At 47.4% G+C, this 23265-nt stretch overlaps 1 protein-coding gene across 2 annotated transcripts in view; it reads right to left on the minus strand.

The window, feature by feature from the left end:
- SH3BP5 (SH3 domain binding protein 5) overlaps positions 1 to 23265 on the minus strand; it is a 77855-nt gene that overhangs the window by 14776 nt on the left and 39814 nt on the right. For both annotated transcript variants that reach the window (XM_008951678.5, XM_003826215.6), the window contains exon 4: positions 152 to 316. In XM_008951678.5, the coding sequence (XP_008949926.1) occupies positions 152 to 316 (165 nt within the window). The remainder of the gene's footprint in view (positions 1 to 151; positions 317 to 23265) is intronic.

Raw genomic sequence — 23265 nt, forward strand, 5'->3', positions numbered from 1 at the left:
CAGCCAAGAGACCACACGGAGATGACAACCTGTGATTTTCAGGGTGTTTTCAGGCAACATGCCTGGGAGTCGAGTCTGTTACCTCCGCTCAGGGGAAGCCAGCGCGCATGCACGTGCACACCCCCACAGCACACCCGGCCATGACTCATACCCTCTGAGTGGCGTGATTCAGCATCTCCTGCCAGGCGGAGTCGAACTGCCGCTTGTCATCCTCCAGCAGCCGCTGCTCGGCCAGGGAGATGGTCTCCTTGGCGGCGCGGAGCACCTCCGTGGCCCTCTGGAAGTCCTGCGTGGCTTTCTGAGCTTCTAGCTGAGCCTGTGTGAGAAAGAATCCTCATGAGGCCTCAGAAAATGGCAGGGGCTCCCCATGGTCCATTTTACCTTTCAAAAAATAAGCATCCCAAGGACAAGGACAAGCTCATCTCTGCCTCTTCACTCCCGGCACCCACAGGTCCTCATAGATGCCAGACAGGGCAATGGACCCCTGATGGGGGAGTGAGCACCAAATCAGTGAGCGAACAATTTCCACAGTTCTGGGCCCAATGGATGAGATAAACACATCAGCCCTTGGCCAGAATCTGATATGGCAAACCAGCCCATCGTGGGACAGGTACAGCCAACCCCACAGCCTTTCTCAGAAGCTCTGCCTCACTCGAGGCCTGTCACCTTCCCTGCCCAGATCTGTGGCTCAATTCATGGCAAGTCAGAACCAGGAAGGCCCCCAGAGATCATGGTCCAAAGACTTCACTCTATAGAAGGGGGACCTTAGCTGAGAGGACACAGCCTTTCCTGAGATCACAGCTGACTAGAAGCAGAGCTGTGCCAGACTCCAGCCAGTATGAGTTCCAGCCCAGCACTGTCACTCTGCCAGACAGTCTCCCACTCAACTCACACCCACTGACACCAGCGACAGGCCAAGTATGGCACCAGGCAGGCAAAGAGAAGGACCTAATTAACACAACACAGTCCCTGCTTTCAAGGAGCATCAGGTGGGAGAACCAATACCAACTGCAGCTGACCACCACGTCTAGAGCTGCCCCCACTACATGCGTCTACTGATTGTTCAAAATGTGATTAATCCCAGCCAGGTGCAGTGGCTCACACCTGTAATCCCAGCACTATGGGAGGCAGGCGGATCACTTGAGGTCAGGAATTAAAGACCAGCCTGGTCAACATGGTGAAACCCCATCTCTACTAAAAATACAAAAATTAGCCAGGCATGGTGGTGGGCACCTATAATCCCAGCTACTTGGGAGGCTGAGGCAGAAGAATCACTTGAACTCAAGAGGCAGAGGCTGCAGTGAGCCGAGATTGCACCACTGCACTCCAGCCTGGGTGACAGAGTAAGACTCCATCTCAAAAAAAAAAAAAGGTGATTAATCCCAATTGAATGTAAGGCATCCCTAATCTTAAAGACTTAGTACAAAAAAAAAAGAATGTTAAATATCTCAATAATTTTTATTATATGATGAAATAATATTTTGGATATATTAAATTAAATTAAATATATTATTAAAATTAATTTCAGTTGGGTGCAATGGATCCCACCTCTATTCCAGCACTTTGGGGGGCCAAGGCAGGAGGACCACTTGAGGCCAGGTATTCAAGACCAGCCTGGGAAACATAGCAAGACCCCACTTCTGGAAAAAATTAAAAAATTATCCGAGCATGGTGGCACATGGCTGTATTCCCCACTCCTTGGGAGCCTGAGGCAGGAGACCGCTTGAGGTTACAGTGAAATACAATTATGCCGCTGCACTCCAACCTGGGTAACACAATGAGACCCTGCTTCTTAAATAAATAAAATTTAAAGATTAAATTCACAGAGGCTGGGCACGGTGGCTCAAACCTGTAATCCCAGCACTTTGGGAGGCTGAGGCAGGTGGATCACAAGGTCAGGAGTTTGAGACCAGTCTGGCCAACATGGCGAAACCCTATCTCTACTAAAAATACAAAAATTAGCCAGGTGTGGTGGCATACGCCTGTAGTCCCAGCTACTCGGAAGGCTGAGGCAGAAGAATCGTTTGAACCTGGGAGGTGGAGGTTGCAGTGAGCCGAGATCACGCCATTGCACTCCAGCCTGGGTGACAAGAGTGAAATTCTGTCTCAAAAAAAAAAAAATTAATTTCACCATTTCATCTCTCCCCATCTTTCCTTTTTTACTGTGACCACAGGGAAACTTACAATTATACAGGTGATTCCAATTCTATTTCTTGTGGACAGTAGATACCTTTACCCCAAGATGGGCCATGTGACGGCAGCTGTGTGACTGCATGAGAAATCAGCACTGAAACATCACAGTCACCACTCTACAGGCTCACCTTGAATTCCCCAGCAGGGTAGAAGCCACAAACCCGCCTCTGCAGCGTCCTACCACCCTCCCTCGTCCCACCACCCTCCCTCGGTTAACCACATCCCCAAGTCAGTTACATAAGCCCTGGTGGGACGTCCCTAGGGCAGCCCCTGGGACTCGGGAAGAGGGGAACTACAGGGACCCCACCCTTCTCCAAGCAATTCTTACATGACTTCGAGGAAGTCTTCAGAAACCACAGGCTGAGGACGCTTTGTGAAGAAGGTTAAAGAAGGGGGAACAAAAAAATCAGAGACTCAGAGCACGCCAGCCCCCAAGGCAAAGAACAGCTTTCCCAAGCACTCTGTGATTGTGTACTGCATACCAGATCCAGACCCAGCCCTCCAGGCGACGATGACAATCAGATGGAGACCTGAACCAAGCATGGAGTGGACACTCAGAAGTCTGTAATACAACGCTGTATGTGACAGTGCCACAGCAGGAAGGGAAGTATGGCAGGGAATGTGAAGGAGAAATTATTTCCAGTACAAAGAATCAAGGAAGGCCTCTTAAAGGAGGAGGATCCCGAACTCAGGACGAAGGACACAAATGATTTGAAAACATGGGCTGATGACGTGGGGGGCAGAAGGAAGGATTTGAGACTCTAAAGACATATTACAAAACAGAGTGCCTGTAGGAGATGTGATGATACCTCAGATCAAATTTTTAAAAAGGACTCGAGTGAAGACCTTGAATGAATGCCAGGCTAAACCTTCAACCAAAGTGGCCCAGGGACCTGCCCCTGCTGTGGACTCACCCTGTGGCCCTGGGACCAGTCGCCCACTTCCACTCAGGTGTGCCTCAGCTACACAAGGAGAACAAGGATGCCCACGCTCCCTAGAGCTGACCAACTCACCCCCCAACCCCTGCCCCACCTCGTGCCTCCAGGCCCATTAGTGGTTCTTAGTTCTTTCATGTGAGGACAGCCCTGCAGGGCCTCCGCAGGCCAAGCTGCTGGGAACGAGAGGAAGCAGAGGGAACCTGTCACCTTAAAAGCCACTCCACCCCCTACCCATAGGTGGCCTCTCCTACCTATATGCTTCACACCAACTCCAGGAGACAGGATGAATCCCACGGGATCCTAAAATGGGATTTGTATTTGCTTTTTTAGGAATTTTTTAGTATTTCAATTCAGCAACATTTAAGGGTAAACTCTCTTCTCCCAGTTCTCTCTGCTTCGGTTATGAATCCCTTATTTCTTCAAGCAAGAAAAGATGCTCTCTTGACGGCCTTCTGAAAGGTGGCTGCTGTACCATGGGCCCAGCACCTCTTCACACCCTCTGCCATGTATCTGATGAGTTCCAAATAAGAGAACCAGATCTCTACAAAGGAAAAGAGGAAGCCCATGTGAAGCTGCCTTTCAGAAGAATATGTGCTGTCAAATTCCGGACAAGCGTCTGAAGTTTCTGTGAGATTCCTTCTCCTGTACAGTGACATCAGATACATGTTTGCCTTGCCATATCACAGGTACAACTAATGTGAGGCCTCATTCCACATTTAACCCACAGAAACCAGATGCCATCTCTCCATAATTCATGCACTTACCGGTTCATTCACTCAGTAAGCACTGGGCACCTGTCATGCCCCACTGTCTATTCTCTCTATTCGTTGTGGTCTCAAAGGGAGGCAATATCTCAGCTAAAGACCCTCACTTCCCAGCCCTCACTACAACTGGTCCCTCTGGTAAGTGACAGCTAATGAGAGGTAAATGAACACTGAGTGAGATTTCCAGGAAGGCTCCTGTTATGGACTGAATGTTTGTGCCCACCCAAATTTACATATTGAAGCCCTAATCCCTAATGTGATTATATTAGGAAGTGGGGCCTTTGGGAGCCATATTAGTCCATTCTTGTACTGCTATAAAGAAATACCTATGGGCCGGGCATGGTGGCTCACGCCTGGAATCCCAGCACTTTGGGGAGGCCAAGGCAGGTGGATCACTTGAGGCCAGGAATTCAAGACTAGCCTGCCCAACATGGTGAAACACCGTCTCTACTAAAAATACAAAAAAATTAGCCGGGTGTGGTGGCAGAAGTCTATAGTACCAGCTATTCGGGAGGCTGAGGCAGGAGAATCACCTGAACCCAGGAGGCAGAGGTTGCAGTGAGCTAAGATCGCACCATTGCACTCTAGCCTGAGTGACAGAGCAAGACTCTATCTCAACAACAACAACAAAAGAAACAAAGAAAGAAAGAAATATCTGATACTGCGTAATTTATAAAGAAAAGAGGCTTAATTGGCTCACAGTTCAGCAGGCTGTACAAGAAGCCTGATTCTGGTATCTGCTCGGCTTCTGGGGAGGCCTCAGGATACTTACAATCATGGCAGAAGGCAAAGGGGGAGCAAGGCATCTCACAAAGTGCCTGGACTTGGATCCTGGGTGCGGGGAAAGTGCTACACACTTTTTTTTTGTTGGTTGGTTGGTTGGTTGTCTGAGACTGAATCTCACTCTATCGCCCAGGCTGGAGTATAGTGGTGCAATCTTGGCTCAATGCAACCTTTGCCTCCCAGGGTTCAAGTAATTCTCCTGCCTCAGCCTCCTGAGTAGCTGGGACTACAGGTCCATGCCACCACCATTGGACAGTCTCCCTGCCAGCAATGCATGGCAAGAGTAGCTGCTAAGACACCAATAATAATTTTTGTATTTTTAGTAGAGACAGGGTTTCGCCATGTTGGCCAAGCTGGTCTCAAACTCCTGACCTCAGATGATCTACCTGCCTCGGCCTCCCAAAGTGCTGGGATTACAGGATTGCAGGTGTGAGCCACCACACCCAGTCACTACACACTTTTAAACCAGATCTCATGAGAACTCATTGTCGAAACAACAGTACTTGGGGGGTGGTGCTAAACCATTCATGAGAAACAGCCTCCATGATTAAATCATCTCCCACCAAGCCCCACCTCCAACATCGTTGATTACAATTCGACATGAGATTTGGGAGGGAGCACAGACCTAAACCTTATCAGGAGGTAATTAGGGTTAGATGAGGTCCTGAGGGTGGGACCCTCATGAGGAGATCAGTGCCCTTGTAAGAAGGGGAAGAGAGAGAGATCTCTCCCTCTGGTGCACTGAGGAAGCACCATGCTGTCAAAAGGTCTCCTAGGGAAGATTCTGCAAAGCAGGAGGGTATCAGGCAGCAGGCCAGGCCAAGACAGGAAGCACCAAAGAGTTTACACACTTATCTAACTGAGGAAAGTTTAACTGCAACATTGCTTCTCAGTGTCATCACAAAACACAGGACTTCCAAAGTCAGAAACCAATCAATTTCACAATCCTGGAGAGAGCTGGCTATCTGGTTCTCACCATCATATGAAAGATGACACCTAGAAATCTTTGGTACAACCGATAACATTTTACCTTCACATCATAATAAAGGCCCCAGGTCCTGGTATTTAATACATTATTTGAATAGGGCTCTATGCTCTCAGGTCCTGTGGTGTGCACAAGTCATGCAGTGATTCACTCATAGCAGAGAAACCCAATGAGCCAGCGGAAGAAGTGAGGCCCTGCTTATAATAGTACTAAAGAGGAAAATGTTAGCAGAGCTTGGTTTGAGGTATAAGATGCAACACAGAAAAAATGTTAAATACCTTCATGACTTACAGACACCAACAGCTTTCATGGGAAGAGCTCCATGGAGAAAATTTTAAAAGGCAGCTTATGGGCTGGGCGCAGTAACACACCTGTAATCCCAGCACTTTGGAAGGCCAAGGCGGGTGGATCACTTGAGGCCAGGAGTTCAAGACCAGCTTGGCCAACATGGTGAAACCCCACCTCTACCTAAATACAAAAATTAGCTGGGCATGGTTGTGGGAGCCTGTACTCCCAGCTACTCGGGAGGCTGAGCAGGAGAATCACTTGAATCCAGGAGGTGGAGGTTGCAGCAAGCCAAGATCGTGCCACTGCACTCCAGCCTGGGCAACAAAGTGAGACTCTGTCTCAAAAAAAAAAAAAAAAAAAAAAAAGCCTGCTCATAAATGAATGTGATAAGTGACCTTCATTAGACACTGTGACTGTGAAGCCCTTGGAAATGTGGAAATGTAGAGCATTCCACGAAGGGTCATCGGCAAAGGAGGTGGCGGGTAGAGAAGCCTGGCATTGTTGAGGCTGCAGTCATGCCCCTCCGACTCAACTTCCACTGTTGCCCACAATGGCTCTTGGGGAGGAACAAGAGCATCTGCACATTTGCATTGGCTACAACAAAGGTCCAAGACAGGAGGGAGTTTACAGACCTCCCAGTTCAAGCCCCTCATTTTTCAAAGGAGAGCCCAGAATAGGTGATGTCACATAGCTGTTTAGTGGCCCCCCAGAGCCAGGAAGCCACAGCCCCTGACCCCTAGTCTGGAGCTATTTCAGCTCAACCATGCAGTGTGTACCCCCCGGAGTAACTCATTAACACAGTCACCGGACAATTGGACAGTCTCCCTGCCAGCAATACATGGCAAGAACAGCTGCTAGGGCACCAAAGACAAGATGGAAACCCCACTATGCACAGGATTGCTACCTCCTGCCTGCGGCTCCCGTCCTGAAGCCTTACGCGGGTCCAGCTGACAGGCCCGTGGTTAGCTCCAGCAACTGCAAAGGAGGTGGCTGCCCAAAGTCATACTCTAGCAGGTGGTAGCTCCAAGTCAGGAAGAGAGCTCTCAAGACCAGACCAACCTAGTATCTGACTACTCACAAACCTACAGGTCTGGATACAGATGATTACAAAGGAGAAAATAATCATAGCAGTTACTGCTTTAGCATTTATTCTGTTTCAGATAATGTGTATAAAGTGTTCTGAATATAGTACACTTATACTATATAGTATATAGATATAGTACATCATTTAAGTCTCAAAATAACCCTACAGGCCTAACCCAGAGCTTTCATTCTAAATTTTTTTTTTTTTTTCTTGAGAAGGAGTTTTGCTCTTGCCACCCAGGCTGGAGTGCAATGGTGCGATATCGGCTCACTGCAATCTCCACCTCCTGGGTTCAAATGATTCTCCTGCCTCAGCCTCCCAAGTAGCTGGGATTACAGGTGCCCGCCACCATGCCCAGCTAATTTTTGTATTTTTAGTAGATACGAAACAGGGTTTTTTAGTAGATACAACGGGGTTTCACCATGTTGGCCAGGCTGAACTCCTGACCTTAGGTGATCCGCCCGCCTCAGCCTCCCAAAGTGCTGGGATTACAGGGGTAAGCCACCACACCCAGCCTCATTCTAAACTTCTATTAAACACCACTTGCCGGTGCTGCAAAATCCTGACAAAAAAGTACTAGTCAAGGCAGCACAGCCTTAGCTCTCCACACAAATCAAGGGCACAGTGGCCACCGTCACACAGGTCGGGATGGACAGGGAGGTTTGGAGGGTATAAGATTTGCAGAGACCGCCAACGAGGAGCAGAGGAGAAGTGGGGAGAAGGCCTGCTGCCGTAGGAGCTGAGCTCATCCCCCACCAGAGTCCCGAAAATGGGGTCTAGAGAGGCTGATCCTGAAAGCCCTCATGCCTGCCTGAGCTTAGCCTCCTACCCCCGACCACACAGTCTCACCTGCTCTGAGGAACAACTTGGACCCCACTCACAGGGCAGCCAGGAGCATGAATGAGATGCAGAGAGGCACGGGGCAGGCAAAATTTCCCCACCTAGAGGCACAGGCCTCCTACTGCCTTCCCCACTCCCCTTTCTAAATGTCTTTAGTACTTAAAATCCAAAAGGACTCTGGGGTTTACTTGGGAATGGTTGGGCTCAGTATGCATACACCCCCCAGCACTTGGCCAAAGCAATGATGGAGCAAAAGAAGCTTCCAGAACCCCCTGGATGCCTGGACATGGATTGGGAGGAAGGAATGCCCCACTTTTTCTAGAGAAAGTTGGAAAGATACCAGCCCAGGGCGAAGCAGGCTCTGCGTGAGGTGAGCAGTGATCCTGCAGGCATGGGGTGGCAGGACCCAGAGGAGAGAGAAGCCCCAACCAAATGACAGGTGGGCCAGCTTCTACCCCTCGTGCTTCGCTGGAGGAATCTCACCCCCACAGGGCCCGGGGCAAGGCCCCTGCTGGATGGGGGCAACCACTTGGTAGGAAGCCTCTGTCCTTTTTAACTTGATACTGTTTTGTCCTTGCCTCTTTACAGTGAATGTCACAGGCACTGCTGGAAAGAACCCCTCCCCCGGCTAGAAGCTCATGAAGAAAAGCATCAGAGGCCTTTCCAACCCAACCGAGGAAGATCAAAAACCTTTGAAAACATGGTCAATAACCCCTGGGGGGGTCTCAGTGAGGGAGGGATGGGCAGGACCAACATCAAAATGGACAAGAGACAAGGATGTCTGTTCTCAGATTTATTAAAGCCGTGGTTTTCTGCCTATATTCTGAGGAATCCCAGGGACCGGCAGTTCATGGACTGCCTGAGTCCTTCCAACCTGCAAGCTGCCCATCCTGCACTCCCCCTTCAACTCCTGAATGATGCTTCATTGAAGAGGACCAGAGATAGAAACTGGCCATTCTGATAGCACCGTTTTACCCCTGAGGATGTCTGGCATATATTTTAATCCAAATTATCTCAGAACAAAGTTTCATTTGAAAACATCTTCTGGAGAGAATTCCATTAAGCCCATTTAATTCCTTGATTATTTTTCACACCGAGGTGCTTCTAATTTTTCATTTTTATTTAGTCAAAATTATTCTCCTGAGGATTGATTCCTTTCTATTTCAAATAGATTTGATTGAATGAACAGTTTCATCCATATCAAATTTTACTAAATGTAGCTTGTGGCATGGAGTTTTTCATTATTTCTATCAAAATTTTCCTGAATCAGTTTCTTAAAGATCTAAAAATTTGGTGAGGCGTGGTAACTCATGCCTGTAATCCTAGCACTTTGGGAGGCTGAGGCGGGCAGATCACCTGAGGTCAGGAGTTCAAGACCAGCTTGGCCAACATGGCGAAACCCCATCTCTAATAAAAATACAAAAATTAGCTGGGCCTGGTGGCAGGCACCTACAATCCCAGCTACTTAGGGGGCTGAGGCAGTAGAATCATTTGAACCTGGGAGGTGGAGGTTGCAGTGAGCCGAGATCGCACCACTGCATTCCAGCCTAGGCAACAAGAGCGAAACTCTGTCTTGGGAAAAGAAACAAAAAAAAAAAAGATCTAAAAATTTGTCAAACATAGGGGACATCATTTTTTCTCGGTCCCAAAGGTTACCATGTACAGTCTGAGCCATTATCAGTTTAATAGTGTTATTTCTCCCAACAATGTATATTACAAAGTAAATAAGAAATCTATGGTATGTATCTACCCTTAGAGAAATGAGAAAACCATGGGCAGTCTTAAGAGAGACAGCGCCTGCAGCTGTACCATAGACAGACTACAGAGCCCTTTAATATGTCAGAGCAGCAAGAGAGCTTTGCAGGGTTAGAAACATCAAGGTCAAACGGTTTTGTTCCAGCCTGAGCTTAAAGGTGAACTTTTTAAAAATAAAAATGTAAAAGCTACTACTTGCTTCAAAATACAGCTAGGAGTAAGAAGGGAGAGCTGGGGGTGGGGGTAAAGATGAAACAGGATTGCCCCAAGGTTGGTAATAGAAGCTGGATGACAAACATCCAAGGTTCCATTACACTGTTGTCTATTTTGCATATATTTGAAAGTTTTGACCCCAGTTTCTGGCAAGACAATCCCTACTGCCAACAGTCATCCAGACTAACCAGGGGTGAGTCTGACTCAAGGGTTTCGGTTGGGGGCATCAGGGAAGGTTCATCAAGCACTGAGCCCACCTCTGCTTATCTTCAGTACTAGACACCAGCCTGCAGTTCACCTCTGGACACAGCATGTTCAGACACACCGCCCAGAGGGCTTCCCATTGCACTCAGGAAGGACCGGTTCCTCTGCCTTAAGCTGGCACTATTTGTCACCCTATAGAATCTCCCTAATTCATGTAAAAGCTGGCAGGAGGATGGTCTTGGGCCTTATGTTTTCACAGGGCACTACTTAGCGTGAGTCAGTGTGCCTAGGCTAGTCAGCCGACTGATGTCTATGACCTGTCCCCACAATTCCATCCTTTCACAATTACAAGCAGCTTACAGGGCCTGCCAGCTACACACAGCAGGCCTCCGGGAACGACGCATCCCAAATCAAATCCTTCCTGTTGCTGCAGCAACCCCATAGATGCCAGGCTCTTCCTGCCCACCCTAGCCAGAAGGGTGCACCCACATTCCTCCTCATCCTCCTCCCGCTCTCACCTTCATGCTCTAGCAGTGTGCCACCGGCTAGAGAATCGACTGGCCAGGTGCGAGGCAGGGGCCTGAGCTGGGGGTAGACAGCAGTACCCAAAAGGAAAAAAACCCCACAACAGCACCCCAGGGTACCACCACCAAACCTAGACTCCTCACCCACAGAACCAAATAACAGGGTCTTTGCACTCAGGGAGACGGAGACAATGTAGACCAATTGTTTTATTTTCTAGGAGAAAACTTCAGAGCCTAACAAATAAATTGGCCTGCTCAAAGCATCAAGCCTGGGTATTCTATCAGCCCCAATCCAAGCTGCCTTCCCTGCCAGCCAGCCACACAGCCATCCCCGACATCACACTCTCGCACTCTCTCTGTCCCCAAAACACACACGCAACATGCCCCACCTCTTAATTCTTCAAATGTGTGCAAACTCACAGAGCTCCTCCACTGCGGTGGGTTTCCCTGAGCTCAGCAGGGCTGTATCTTCCTCCCTGCACGTCCACTCACAATTCTCTTCCATCTCTGCCTTTGTCCCCCACCTATACTGTCATTCCCAGGACCCACAAAACACCAGCATCTCTTAAGACACACACACACGCCAATCAGGGAAGCTATTTCATCCTCCACTGGGATGCACGATGCAGACCCAGGCCACGAACCTGGTAATTGCCTGACATTGTGAGGGAGTGGAGAGCCCTGCTTTATGCCGCACGGTGGCGGAGAACTGGAATATTGCACGCCGGGAAAGTCCATGTGTTCTGTAATTATGCCTCATGACATTCCTTTGCAGTTAATGAGTAGCTACCGATTTCCAGTCACAAGGGTGGAGCATAGGAGTGGAGAGGTGGATGTATAAAGAACTGGGATGCCAGAAGAGGAAAGAGCATCTCCCTCCCCTAAGCTATAGCTATAGCTAATTTTTCTATTTTTAGTAGAAACAGGGTTTCACCATGTTGGCCAGGCTGGTCAAGAGTGAAACACAGCACAGTCCCCCAACAACAAAAAACACATTTTGATGCCGTGCACAAAACTGGCATTGATTTGACCAGGACAATTGGACCAGTGACAACTGGGCCACTGTGAGGCCATGGTCTGTGTCAAGAGAACCAGGAAGAGCAGAGTATATCCCTGGCACCAACAATAACCATTGTCTTGGGTCTACAACCTTGAACAAGGACCTGAAGGCATCAGATTCCCTTGGCAGAGCTCTGATCCCCCGACTCCTACCTCTCTCCTTCCTCTCCAGCGGAAGAACCAGGTGGCCAGTTGCTCCCTCCCCCAGTCCTGCCTCTCTACAGGTACACACTTCTCTGCCTGGGGGTTGCGAGCATAACACCCACTCCTCCAGTAACTGCTCCCCAAGTGCATGGTTCCACCTGCACCATGTGGACAAACAAGCCCCCTGTAGCTCTCCAATCTTAACACACCATAATGGCAACAAAAGAAACATTTTGGGCCGGGTGCAGTGGCTCAAGCCTGTAATCCCAGCACCTTGGGAGGCTGAGGCAGGTGGATTACACGAGATCAGGAGGTCGAGATCAGCCTGGCCAACATGGTGAAACCCTTTTTCTACTAAAAATACAAAAAATTAGCCGGGCGTGGTGGTGCATGCCTATAATCCCAGCTACTCAGGAGGCTGAGGCAGGAGAATTGCTTGAACCTGGGAGGCGGAGGTTGCAGTGGTGAGCCGAGATTGCACCATTGCACTCCAGCATGAGGTGACAAGAGCGAAACACAGTCCCCTCCCCCCAAAAAAGCACATTTTGATGCCTTGCACAAAACTGGCATTGATTTGACCAGGACAATTGAGCCACTATGAGGCCGTATTCTGTGTCAAGAGAACCAGGAAGAACAGAGTATATCCCTAGCACCAACAATAACCATTGTCTTGGGTCTACAACCTTGAACAAGTCACTAAACTTTTCAGATTGGAATGCCAAGGCCTCTGCTAACTCCAAGGAAGCCTCAGTTATAGTACTGAAAATACATAATTACAGCAGGGACCCATGAGGAAAGTTCTGTAATGCAGTATCTGGCTTAAACAACATATGCAAATTGTGAGCAGCAGACTAGTTAACCACAAGCTATGTTGCTTTTGCTATCTTATTTATTGCTGTGCAAGTTTGCAAATTTTCCATAATAAAAAAGTTTACAAAATTGCTTCTCAATACATTTCTTAATCAGCTGTTGCTTTGCTATTTATCTACCACACAGTTCTTTCTTTAAACTCGAAATTATGTCACTGGGTTAAGCAATAGCATAATTTGAGGGGAAAAGGGAGGTCCATACTATTTATCAAGACAAAAAATAACCACGGTTTCTAGTCAAATGTTTTAAACCAATCACAACAAAACTTTTTTTAAACAGCTGGGGAAATTTGAAAAAGGCCTGGATACTAGATGATATTTAAAAACTAATTTTGTTAGGTGTAAAAATGTGACCTTTTAAAGGTTCTTATCTGTTAGAGATAAATATCTAAATATTTAGGTGTGCAGTGATAAATCTATGAACAGCTTTAAAATAATCAAGGAAAAAGCTAGAGGGGGAGGGTGGACGAAACCTGATTGGCAAGAGGTTAACAATTGTTGACGCTGGTGATGGGCACGTGTGGTCCACTGATTATTCTACTTTTGCAGAAATTCCATAATAAAAAGTTGTAAAGAAATATTTTTTGAAGGCGTTGGTTCATCAGTTATCGCTTTTGTTCTTTACCATCCACATAATCACAAAACTCAAGAAAACGCTTACTAAAAGAATAGGGAAAACCAAAAATATTTGTCAATGGTTGTCCTCATTAAAGGCAACATTTCAAATAAATAAGCAAACAAAAGTAAAACAACACCAGGTGCGGTGGCTCACGCCTGTAATCTCAGCACTTTGGGAGGCCAAGGCGGGTGGATCACATGAGGCCAGAAGTTCAAGACCAGCCCGGCCAACATGGCAAAACCCCGTCTCTACTAAAAGTACAAAAATTAGCTGAGTGTGGTGGCAGGCGCCTGTAGTCCGAGCTACTCAGGTGACTGAGGCACGACGATCCCTTGAACCCAGGAAAGGGAGGCTGCAGTAAGTCGAGGTTGCACCACTGCACTCCAGCCTGAGCAACAGAGCGAGACCCTGTCTCAAAAAAAGAAAAAGAAATATCTAAGATTGCCAATGAGGGGAGGTAAACAGTCAAAATGTTACCCAAACAAGAGACAGGTTTACAAGGCTGAGCTGCTCATGGTCCCTCAAAGCCCATACTACCCACATGCAATCTTTTAAGATGTACGGGAAATGAAGGGGCCCAGCAATGGCCCCAATAGCCTGTTAGTGGCCACATCACTCCAGTTGTCCAAAAGTTCTCATCTCTAACTTCAGTCTCTTCTGCGATGATTTAAAGCTCTCAGCTCTTTCTCTGTCCCTAGCAGAGACAGAAAAACAACAAAACATACCCACTTATAATTACAAAGCACTAAATCAGGATAGAGCACTTCCAAGGAGAGCCAAAACCAAACTGCAGGCACCTGGATAAGCCCTGTCCCTCCCCACAACTCCACCTCTACTGCCCTGATGGAGGGAGGATAAAGGAGCCAGGACAGGGGTGTTTATGAAACCTCTACTATATGCCAGGTGTGAAGCCACAGAGTCCAGCCCATAGCCCTGCTAGAATATTGTCAGACCCATTTTACACCCAAAGAAACTGGTGAAGGCACTGGTCCAAGGTCACAGGGCTAGAAGGAGACTGGGACTCATACCCAGGTCTCCAACTCTGACCACCTGGAGAGAAGAAGCACCAATGCAGGGCCCCATATTATCCCCCCTCTCCAGTGGTATATTATCTATTAAGTTTGACGTTTCAGTGAACCAGCTGCTCCTCTGGCCGTGCTTAAGTAAGCTTCACTGAAGCTTACAAGACTGACTCTCTAGACTGTAGATCCTGATGGGAACCCACAGTTTGATAAACTCTCTCCATGCCACCATCTGCACACCCATTTTGCCAAGCCCTCTCTCTACAGGGCATCCAAAGGCCTCACAATCCCTGTTCAACCCCTCCTTACCGCCTAGTTCTGGAAGCCTCTGCACATGTATCCAGCATGGGTTCTTTCCTGGATTATTTGCAAAGCTTTCTCACCACTTGCCCACTTGGCTGGAAGCGCCAATGTCAAACTTTCATAAGCTAATCTGGGTGCTACTAGTCTCTATTTGGAGACTGCTTTCCAACACACTTGAAATAAATGGGTTCAAAGTCATTAACATTCCTCATGCCTCAGATGAAAATACTCAAAATAAATGATGGAGGGGAGTTATCTGTCAATGGCCCCTTCCCTGCCAGCTGGGATCAACAAAAGGAGCCTCTCAATTGGAGAGCTTCTCCATATTGGCCAGGATTGGTCTTTTGCCAGCCAGTACCTCACACAACAGCTTGGCCTCAGTCCCAGGGGATGCCATTTAACAGAGGCAGAGGACACACCCACTCTAGACAAAGTGACTTCAGTTAACACCAACTCACTCTGCAACTCGGAAGCCCAGAGCTTTCTACTCTTGGCCTATGAGCCTGGGAGAGACCCATAAAAGGTATGTGAAGGGAGAGGAGAGAAGGACAACTCAAACCCAGGGACACCAGCACACACTGGACGACTGAATGCCTGGTGAGTGCCCCAGACCCAGGACCTTTGGAGTTAAGATGCTACAGCCAAAAAGTCTGGCAACCCACAGCCCTCTCCTTTATGCATAGTACATAGGATTTCTAGGATCTCGTCACAGCAGTATTGCCCCTTGTGTCCTGGAAAGTCTTATGAGAGCCAAAACTGTGTTACTGAATTTAATCCCCATATTCTAGCATAGTGGCTGGTACACTGCAAATGTTTAAGAAATATTTGTATAATTAAGGTACCTAGCTATGGTAGAAATGATAATCCACAAACAACTCCCTTATGATCAATCGTTATTCATGCATTTGCTATTTTTTTCTCCTGTGACTCCTGCAATTAGATAAATGTCTATCTGGACAGGTTTATCCTTGAAAATGGCCACTTAGGGTGATGTAAAAGCTCACCTGAATAATCAAACTGTATACAGAAAGTCATGTCATATGAACGCCATTCTCTCAAGATCTAACTCATTCCCCCCTCCGCTCAACCTCACCCCTTCCAAGCTGGGCGATACATAACCCAGATCCCAATGGGGCTTCAGGAAATTAAGCCTGGGAAAAGAATTTACCCTCTCTGACTTCATAGGACCAAGTTTCTGTACTTCTTTTGTCAGTTTGCCACGTTATAAAATAGTATATGTGAAAAAATACTTTGAAAACTACCCAACGCTATGAACATATCAGGAATACATCTCACAAATTATTTCACCATTCACTTGGTCTTCTCAACAAGACTGCAAACTCTTTGAAGGCACCGTGAGTCCTCACCACTAACATGGTAGAGAAGCTGCACTTAGAAACAGGTGCTCCGCCAAGCCCTCCAGTAGCCAGGAACATTGGCTCTTCTTTTCCCACCTCCTCCACGTTTCAGACTTCCCTGTGTCACTCAGCACTGTTTGTTGCCTGGTACACTTAAACACAGCCAAAGGAGCAACTGGTTCACTGAAACGTCAAACCCCTACCTCCAATCTAACTTTGCTTCTGGATCAGCATAACTTGGCTTAATTTTAACTATCACCTGCAAGAAGATCTGCAAAGGAATTCAAGGTCAGAGGGACACAGATGAAAATGAAGGCCTAATATAAACATGAATTAGCAAAACATATCTTTCTGGTAAGCACAGCATATGAAAAATCTGAGGGATCTATTATCATGTAAGTGGGAAGACGCTCAGCATGGCTGCAGCCGGCGGGCCCTGGCCAGAGCAGGCTGTCAGAAACAGCAACAGAGCACAAGGGCATACACAGCTAGTGGCCCCTCTGGCTGCCGGAGGCCATACCACTTCAGGCCACCCGGGGATCTGTGGAAGGATAGGAATGGCCTAGTGACAGGGCCAGGGCAGCAGCTCCGCCCCTGCCTGGGGAGGCAGAATCGGCACAAACTGGTGTGGCAGGGGCTCTCCATGTGAGCCCAGGTTCCTGGCAGATCTCCTTTCCACCTGGTACTGCCAAGCAAAGCAGGTCTGAGGAACTCAGGGGCCTTCTCCCAGCTCTAAATGGCTGGGAACAAACTGCAGCCAATGGAACTGAGAATGAAAAAGGACAAGATATCCACACAGAGAAATCCAAATGTCTCAGGGTTGAAATGACTACACCTTAAGCCTTTGTAATTCTGTCAATTCCAAACACTCCTTTTTTATTTCTTTTGTTTTTGAGACAAGGTCTCACTCTGTCGCCCAGGCTACAGTGCAGTGGCAGTGGCACAATCACGGCTCAGTGCAGCCTCAACCTCCTGGGCTCCAGAGATCCCACCACCTTAGCCTCCTAGGTAGCTGGGACTACAGGAGCACACCAACATGCCCAGTTAATTTTTTGTATAGATGGGGTTTTGCCACGTTGCCCAGGCTGGTCTTGAACTCCTAGGCTCAAGTGATCCACCCGCCTCAGCTTCCCAAAGTGCTGAGATCACAGGCATGAGCCACCATGCCGGGCTGCAAGCATTCCTCTTTAAAGCAAGTACTCATTTTTCATCTTTACTTTGCACCACGCAACATGAAGATGCGGAAAGGATAAGATGCAATTTCTGCTCTCAAGGAGCTCACGGTTCCAGGGCAGGCTTCTTAACCCATGGTTTAGAGGTTGGGAACACAGATCAAGACTCAGGCTTCTAGACTCATTAGCTGTGTGACCCTGAGTACTTTCTTACTTCTCTGTGCCTCAGTTACCTCACCTGCAAAACACAGATAATAACAGAACGTAGTTCATAGAGTTGCTGCAAGGAATAAGTGAGTTAATACATATAAAGTGCTGAGAAAAGGCATGCAGTAAGCAGTACAGAGTGTCAGCTGTCACATAAGCAAGCATTATGTAGCATTAGCTTGTGGGTATTAACCCACATGACATGCATGATATTTAAAGGGACGCAACATATACCATGAAGTTATAATTTATGCACCCATGCACATGTCTGTTTTCAGAGGATGACAACCATAACGCTCAAGTTCTCAAAGAAGCAGAGCAGACAAAAAGCTGAGGGAGCGGGGCTACAGGAAGGGTTCATAAAAGTTACATTGACTTGTGCCTTCATTTTAATCCAGCAAAGGGTAAAAGCTAAGCAGTGCTGTCCAACAGAACTTTCTGCAATAATGGAAATGTTCTCTATCTGCACCGTCCCAAAATAGTAGCCAGCCTCCACGTGTGGCTATTGAGCACTTGAAATATGGCCAGCCAGGGTGAATCAATGAATTTTTGGTTTAATTTTAATTAATTTACATTTAAGCAGCTATGTGTGGCTAATGGCTACTATTTTGAACATCACAGAGCTAGTCAGTCTGGGAAGAAAGAAGTCACAGGCAAAGACAAGATTATGCAATGATGCAAAACATTCCCTGATGTAATCAGAAATCATGAGTAGAACACCACAACGTACCCTGCAATTGTGAGTAGTGACGTGCGTGTACACTGAACCACAGCACAGAGAAGTCCAGATGCCGAAAGACAAGAGGGGCCAGGCCAGGCCGTGAAAAGCTTTGTGCGCTGTGGTCAGATTTGGGCTTGACACTGGAGACAGAAGAAATGTTCTGTACTAGCCAGGGTTCTCCAAAGAAACAGAACTGATAGGATGTTTATATAAACATTTATTATAAGGAACTGGCTAGTGCAATTATGGAGGCTGGCAAGTTCAAAATCTGCAGAGCTCAAAATCTCCAAGTAGGCTGGAGACCCAGGAAAGAACTTACATTGCAGTTCAAGACCAAAGGCCGTCTGCTGCAGAATTCCCTCTTGCTCATGGGAGGTCCCTCTTTTGCTCTATTCAGACCTTTAACTGGATGAGGACCACCCACACTGGGGAGGGCAATCGGCTTTACTCTAAGTCCACTGATTTAAATGTTAACGTCATGCAAAAACACCCTCGCAGTTAACAACCAGAATTATATTTGACCACATATCTGGACACTGCAGCCCAGTCAAGCTGACACATAAAATTAACCATCACACGTACTACAGTTTTTGAGCAAGACGATCAGTAGAACTCACTTTGGTAAGATAATTCAGCTGGGAGGCAGTAGGGAGGAATGGAGGTTTCAGGAGGCAGGAAGACCGGTTGAAGGCTATTTCAGGCCGGGGGCAGTGGCTAACGCCTGTAATCCCAACACTTTGGGAGGCTGAAGTGAGTGGATCGCTCCAGCTCAGGAGTTCAAGACCAGCCTGTGGAACATGGTGAAAACCCGTCTCTACTAAAAATACAAAATTAGCCAGACATGGTGGTATGCACCTGTAAGGTGAGGTGGGAGGACTGTTTGAGTCTGGGAGGCAGAGGTTGCAGTGAGCCGGGATTGCACCACTGCACTCCAGCCTGGGTGACAGAATGAGAGACCCTGTCTCAAAAAAACAAACAAACAAAAAAAGGCTATTTCAATGCTCTGGGTAAGACATGAGGGATTGCACCAAAAAAGTGACAATGAGAAATGACTCATTTCGTATTTGTTAAAGTATGAATGAATGGATTCTGTGACTTTACAAAACACTCACTTTATGAGAAGCTAGCATTTCCTCACAAATCTCCAACACAATGTAGAATGGGAAAGGAGGTTTTCCATACAACATAAAGGGAGGGAAGTGATGTAGCAGAGAGATACAGGTAGTTACCATACATACGGAGATACAGGTAGATACAGAGATACAGGCAGTTACTATATTTCCATGCTCAAAAGAGTCTTATGCCTGCTCTGTGGGTAACATATGCCCACCTTTAACTCCTTTTAACTCACAGCCTTTCTAGAAGATAAACTATAGTACCAACGTGGCAGTCTGTTAGCTGCTCCCAATATCCATTCCCCCCTTCATCCTTAAAACAACCTTGCCTGGCTAGCTAAAAGACTCCAAGTCAGGCCTCCCTTGCAGCTACCTTTGACTACCTGACCAAGTTCTAGCAATGAATGGAAAATGTGTTGTCTGGGACTCCCAAGTAGACTCTTTAAAATAGAAGGGACATATATCCCTTCCTCATTTCCTCCTTCTGTCCTGAAATGCAGATGTGATGGCTGGAGTTCCTGGAGCCATCTTCAACCACAAGGTGACGTGGAAGATTGGACTCAAATACTAGGATGTGAGCAGCAAACAGAACACTCGGTTTCAGATGACCATGAAATCACAGCACTAATTCCAGACTGCCTAATTTAGGTCCTCTGTTAGTTGAGAGACGGAATCCTTGTGTGTTTAGGCCATATTTTTGAGTTCTGTTGCTTACGATCAAACATAATTCCTAACTGATGGATGATACAGCTATTATTTTGTGCACAAACAATGTAGATTTCAAAATTTCAGGCCACATACCTTCACCCATATATTTTCCTATGGCCTTGGGTGTTGATATGGGGCTAGGCAGAAGAGGAGCCTACATAAACCAATACGGCATCTTACACCTCATGATTTCCTTCCAACAGCTGCTCTCAATAAAGGGCCCACTGTAGATACCTTCTACCACCTTGGATGAGTGCCCAGGTCAGTGTGAAAACAGACACCCCCCCTTCTCTACATAAGGAGAACCTTCACTAAACTGGCCTTACCCTGAGATCAAGAGACTTAAACTCAAAGAATGCAAAAACCTCAGATTTTGATATGCCACTGCTTTTAGAAATAACACCAAGCACTTTCTCTGGGGTGTGGTGCTTTGACAAAGGGCTGGGGCATACACTTGGGGCTGACAGTGAATTGATGAGCACAGGGCATCTTTTTTTACTTCCATTTAAACCACTTCCTCAGGCCGGGCACGGTGGCTCACACCTGTAATCCCAGCACTTTGGGAGGCCAAGGCAGTTGAGGTCAGGAGTTTGAGACCAGCCTGGCCAACATGACAAAACCCCGTCTCTTCTAAAAATACAAAAATTAGGCTGGGCGCGGTGGCTCACGTCTGTAATCCCAGCACTTTGAGAGGCCAAGGCGGGCAGATCACAAGGTCAGGAGATGGAGACCACCCTGGCTAACACAGTGAAATCCCATCTCTACTAAAAATACAAAAAATTAGCTGGGCATGGTGGCTCATGTCTGTAATCCCAGCTACTTGGGAGGCTGAGGCAGGAGAATTGCTTAAACCTGGGAGGTGGAGGTTGCAGTGAGCCGAGATTGCGCCACTGCACTCCAGCCTGGGCAACAGAGTGAGACTCCGTCCCAAAAAAAAAAAAAAAAATTAGCCGGGTATGGTGGCACACACTCATAATCCCAGCTACTTGGGAGGCTGAGGCAGGAGAATCACTTGAACCTAGGAGGTGGAGCTTGCAGTGAACTGAGATCATGCCACTGCGCTCCAGCCTGGGTGACAGAGCAAGACTCCGTCTCAAAAATAAAAATAAACCACTTACCCAAAATGAAACCTACAAAGTGAGGCTTCCTAACCAGAGCCCATCATTGCCTTAACTGAAGCAAACAGGTGCTCCATCCTCTATGAGAAGGTAAACTCCCCCCATGCCCATGAAAGTTTTAAATGGAAGAAACTAATAAATATCAAACTAATAAAGGCCATCGAGAATGGAGAAGGGGAAAGAACTGGTGGGAGGTAGAAACAGGAAGTGGCTGGAGAAGACAGGGGAAGACACAGCTGAGGAACCCACATTCCAGAAGATTCTTCAGAAGAGACCCAGTTGATGTGGCCTCCCATGAAGCCCTTCGGAATTCTACTGGGAGCTGACCAGCTCTCAGCAAAACCAAGCTAGTGAGGGTTGGGGTGGACAGAAAAAAATACTAGACCCAGCTCCTTATCTTAGAAACTCAATTTCGTCCCAGAAACACCAGGCTTGGGAGTAGCTAGAACAGCAGCATGAGCATTCGCATGCTTTTTAGTATCACTCAACTCTCCTGTCTGTGTTCACTTGTGCCCACTCAAGGCTACAGGCTAAGGAATGACAAAGTGGGAGCCAGGGTTCCTCCACAGCTCCACATGCTGTGGATTCAGGAACCCCAGGACAGGGCAGCTGACCCCAAAACTACTTTCTCCCTCTGGCTGATCAACACTACAAATTCCCTTTTGGTAGGGCTGCCAGATTTAGCAAATAAAAATATAGGCCTTCCAGTTAAATCTGAATTTCAGGTAAACAATTTTTTTAGCTTATGTACCAAATATGGCATAGAACAAATTTATACCTAAAAAAAAAAAATCTGAAATTTAACTGGGTGTTCTGTATTCCCATGTTCTATCTGCCAATCTTACTTCTGGCTTAAACTCCACAAGGACATCCCACTGTGTAGAAATGAAAAGTCTACCTACAGCCTGCACTTCTAAGCATTTCCCACTTAGTGTAAAGGGTGTGGTTCTGTCTCTCACATGTGCAGAGGTTCCTGCAGCATGATGAACCCTGAGTTGGGAATATGCAGTCCCACCAGGTTGGAAGCAGGGTATTCCAAGCTATGGGAATGTTTGTAAGTCAGAACCACTTGAAGCCCCAGAGACCATAAATCTCTAAGTCTTATCAGTCATTTACTTCTCAGCATGAAAAATTTCATCAGATTCTTCAGGGTAGATTTTCATAGAAGTCACAACTGGAAGGGCTGGGGAAGAAGTAGAAAAGAAAGGAAGGAAAGCAGGGGCATCCTCTGAGTCAGGAAAGGAACAGAAGGTGCACCAAGAGTGCACAGCCGAGGCCCAAACCTCGTCACCAGGCAACATAAAAAGGCCAGCCTGTGTCGGCGAAACTCGTAGCAGAAACACAGCCTATGCTCTGATTTCCTTTCACTGAAAAATTAATCACTCTGCCACTCTTGCCAGGGAATGCCTGTGGTTTACAGAGGGGAAGGGGCTATCCATGTCCATGCAATCACTTTACTGAAAGCAGAGTACAGTTGAGAAGGAAGGAAACATCTGAAGAGCATCATGGTTTCAGGGAACCAAACTCCACACCCTGTTTCCCCTCTAACCACTAAGCTGCGGTGACAAACCACACCTGTTAGCTTCACAGAGCACACTGCCTGCCCAGCAGCGCCAAGGGGGGCTCAGCCATGCCTCTGTGAATAGCAAAGCAGACAAGAAAAAGGGAGTTGCCCATGACAAACCTCCCAACTAACAAGGTGATGGAGGGCAGCTCCTCCAGCCCAGTGCTTCCTGGTTAAGACCTGCCTGCAACCAGTCCCCCATGCAGACTTCCTGCCACCTGCCAGACAGAATGGGGTTGAATGCAAATGGTTCATGGCATCACCAGAAAAGAAAACCTAAGCCAGGCGCGGTGGCTCATGCCTGTAATCCCAGTACTTTGGGAGGCCGAGGTGGGTGGATAACCTGAGGTCAAGAGTTTGAGACCAGCCTGACCAACATGGAGAAACCCCATCTCTACTAAAAATACAAAATTAGCTGGGCGTGGTGGCGCATGCCTGTAATCCCAGCTACTCGGGAGGCTGAAGCAGGAGAATTGCTTGAATCCGGGAGGCGGAGGTTGTGGTGAGCCGAGATCACACCATTGCACCCCAGCCTGGGCAACAAAAGCGAAATTCCGTCTAAAAAGAAAAAAGAAAAGAAAACCTCAAGATCAGCAACACTCTCCCTGCTCCAGCCCCAGACGCCCAAGGCAGAGCCAGCCAAGCAGGAGGTGCAACCCTTCTGGCAGAAGCCCAAAAATCTACTTCTGTGTGTCAGGAGCCTTTGACCTGGGTC

Source organism: Pan paniscus, chromosome 2 (genome assembly GCF_029289425.2).
Source record: "Pan paniscus chromosome 2, NHGRI_mPanPan1-v2.0_pri, whole genome shotgun sequence".
Lineage (NCBI taxonomy): Eukaryota > Metazoa > Chordata > Mammalia > Primates > Hominidae > Pan > Pan paniscus.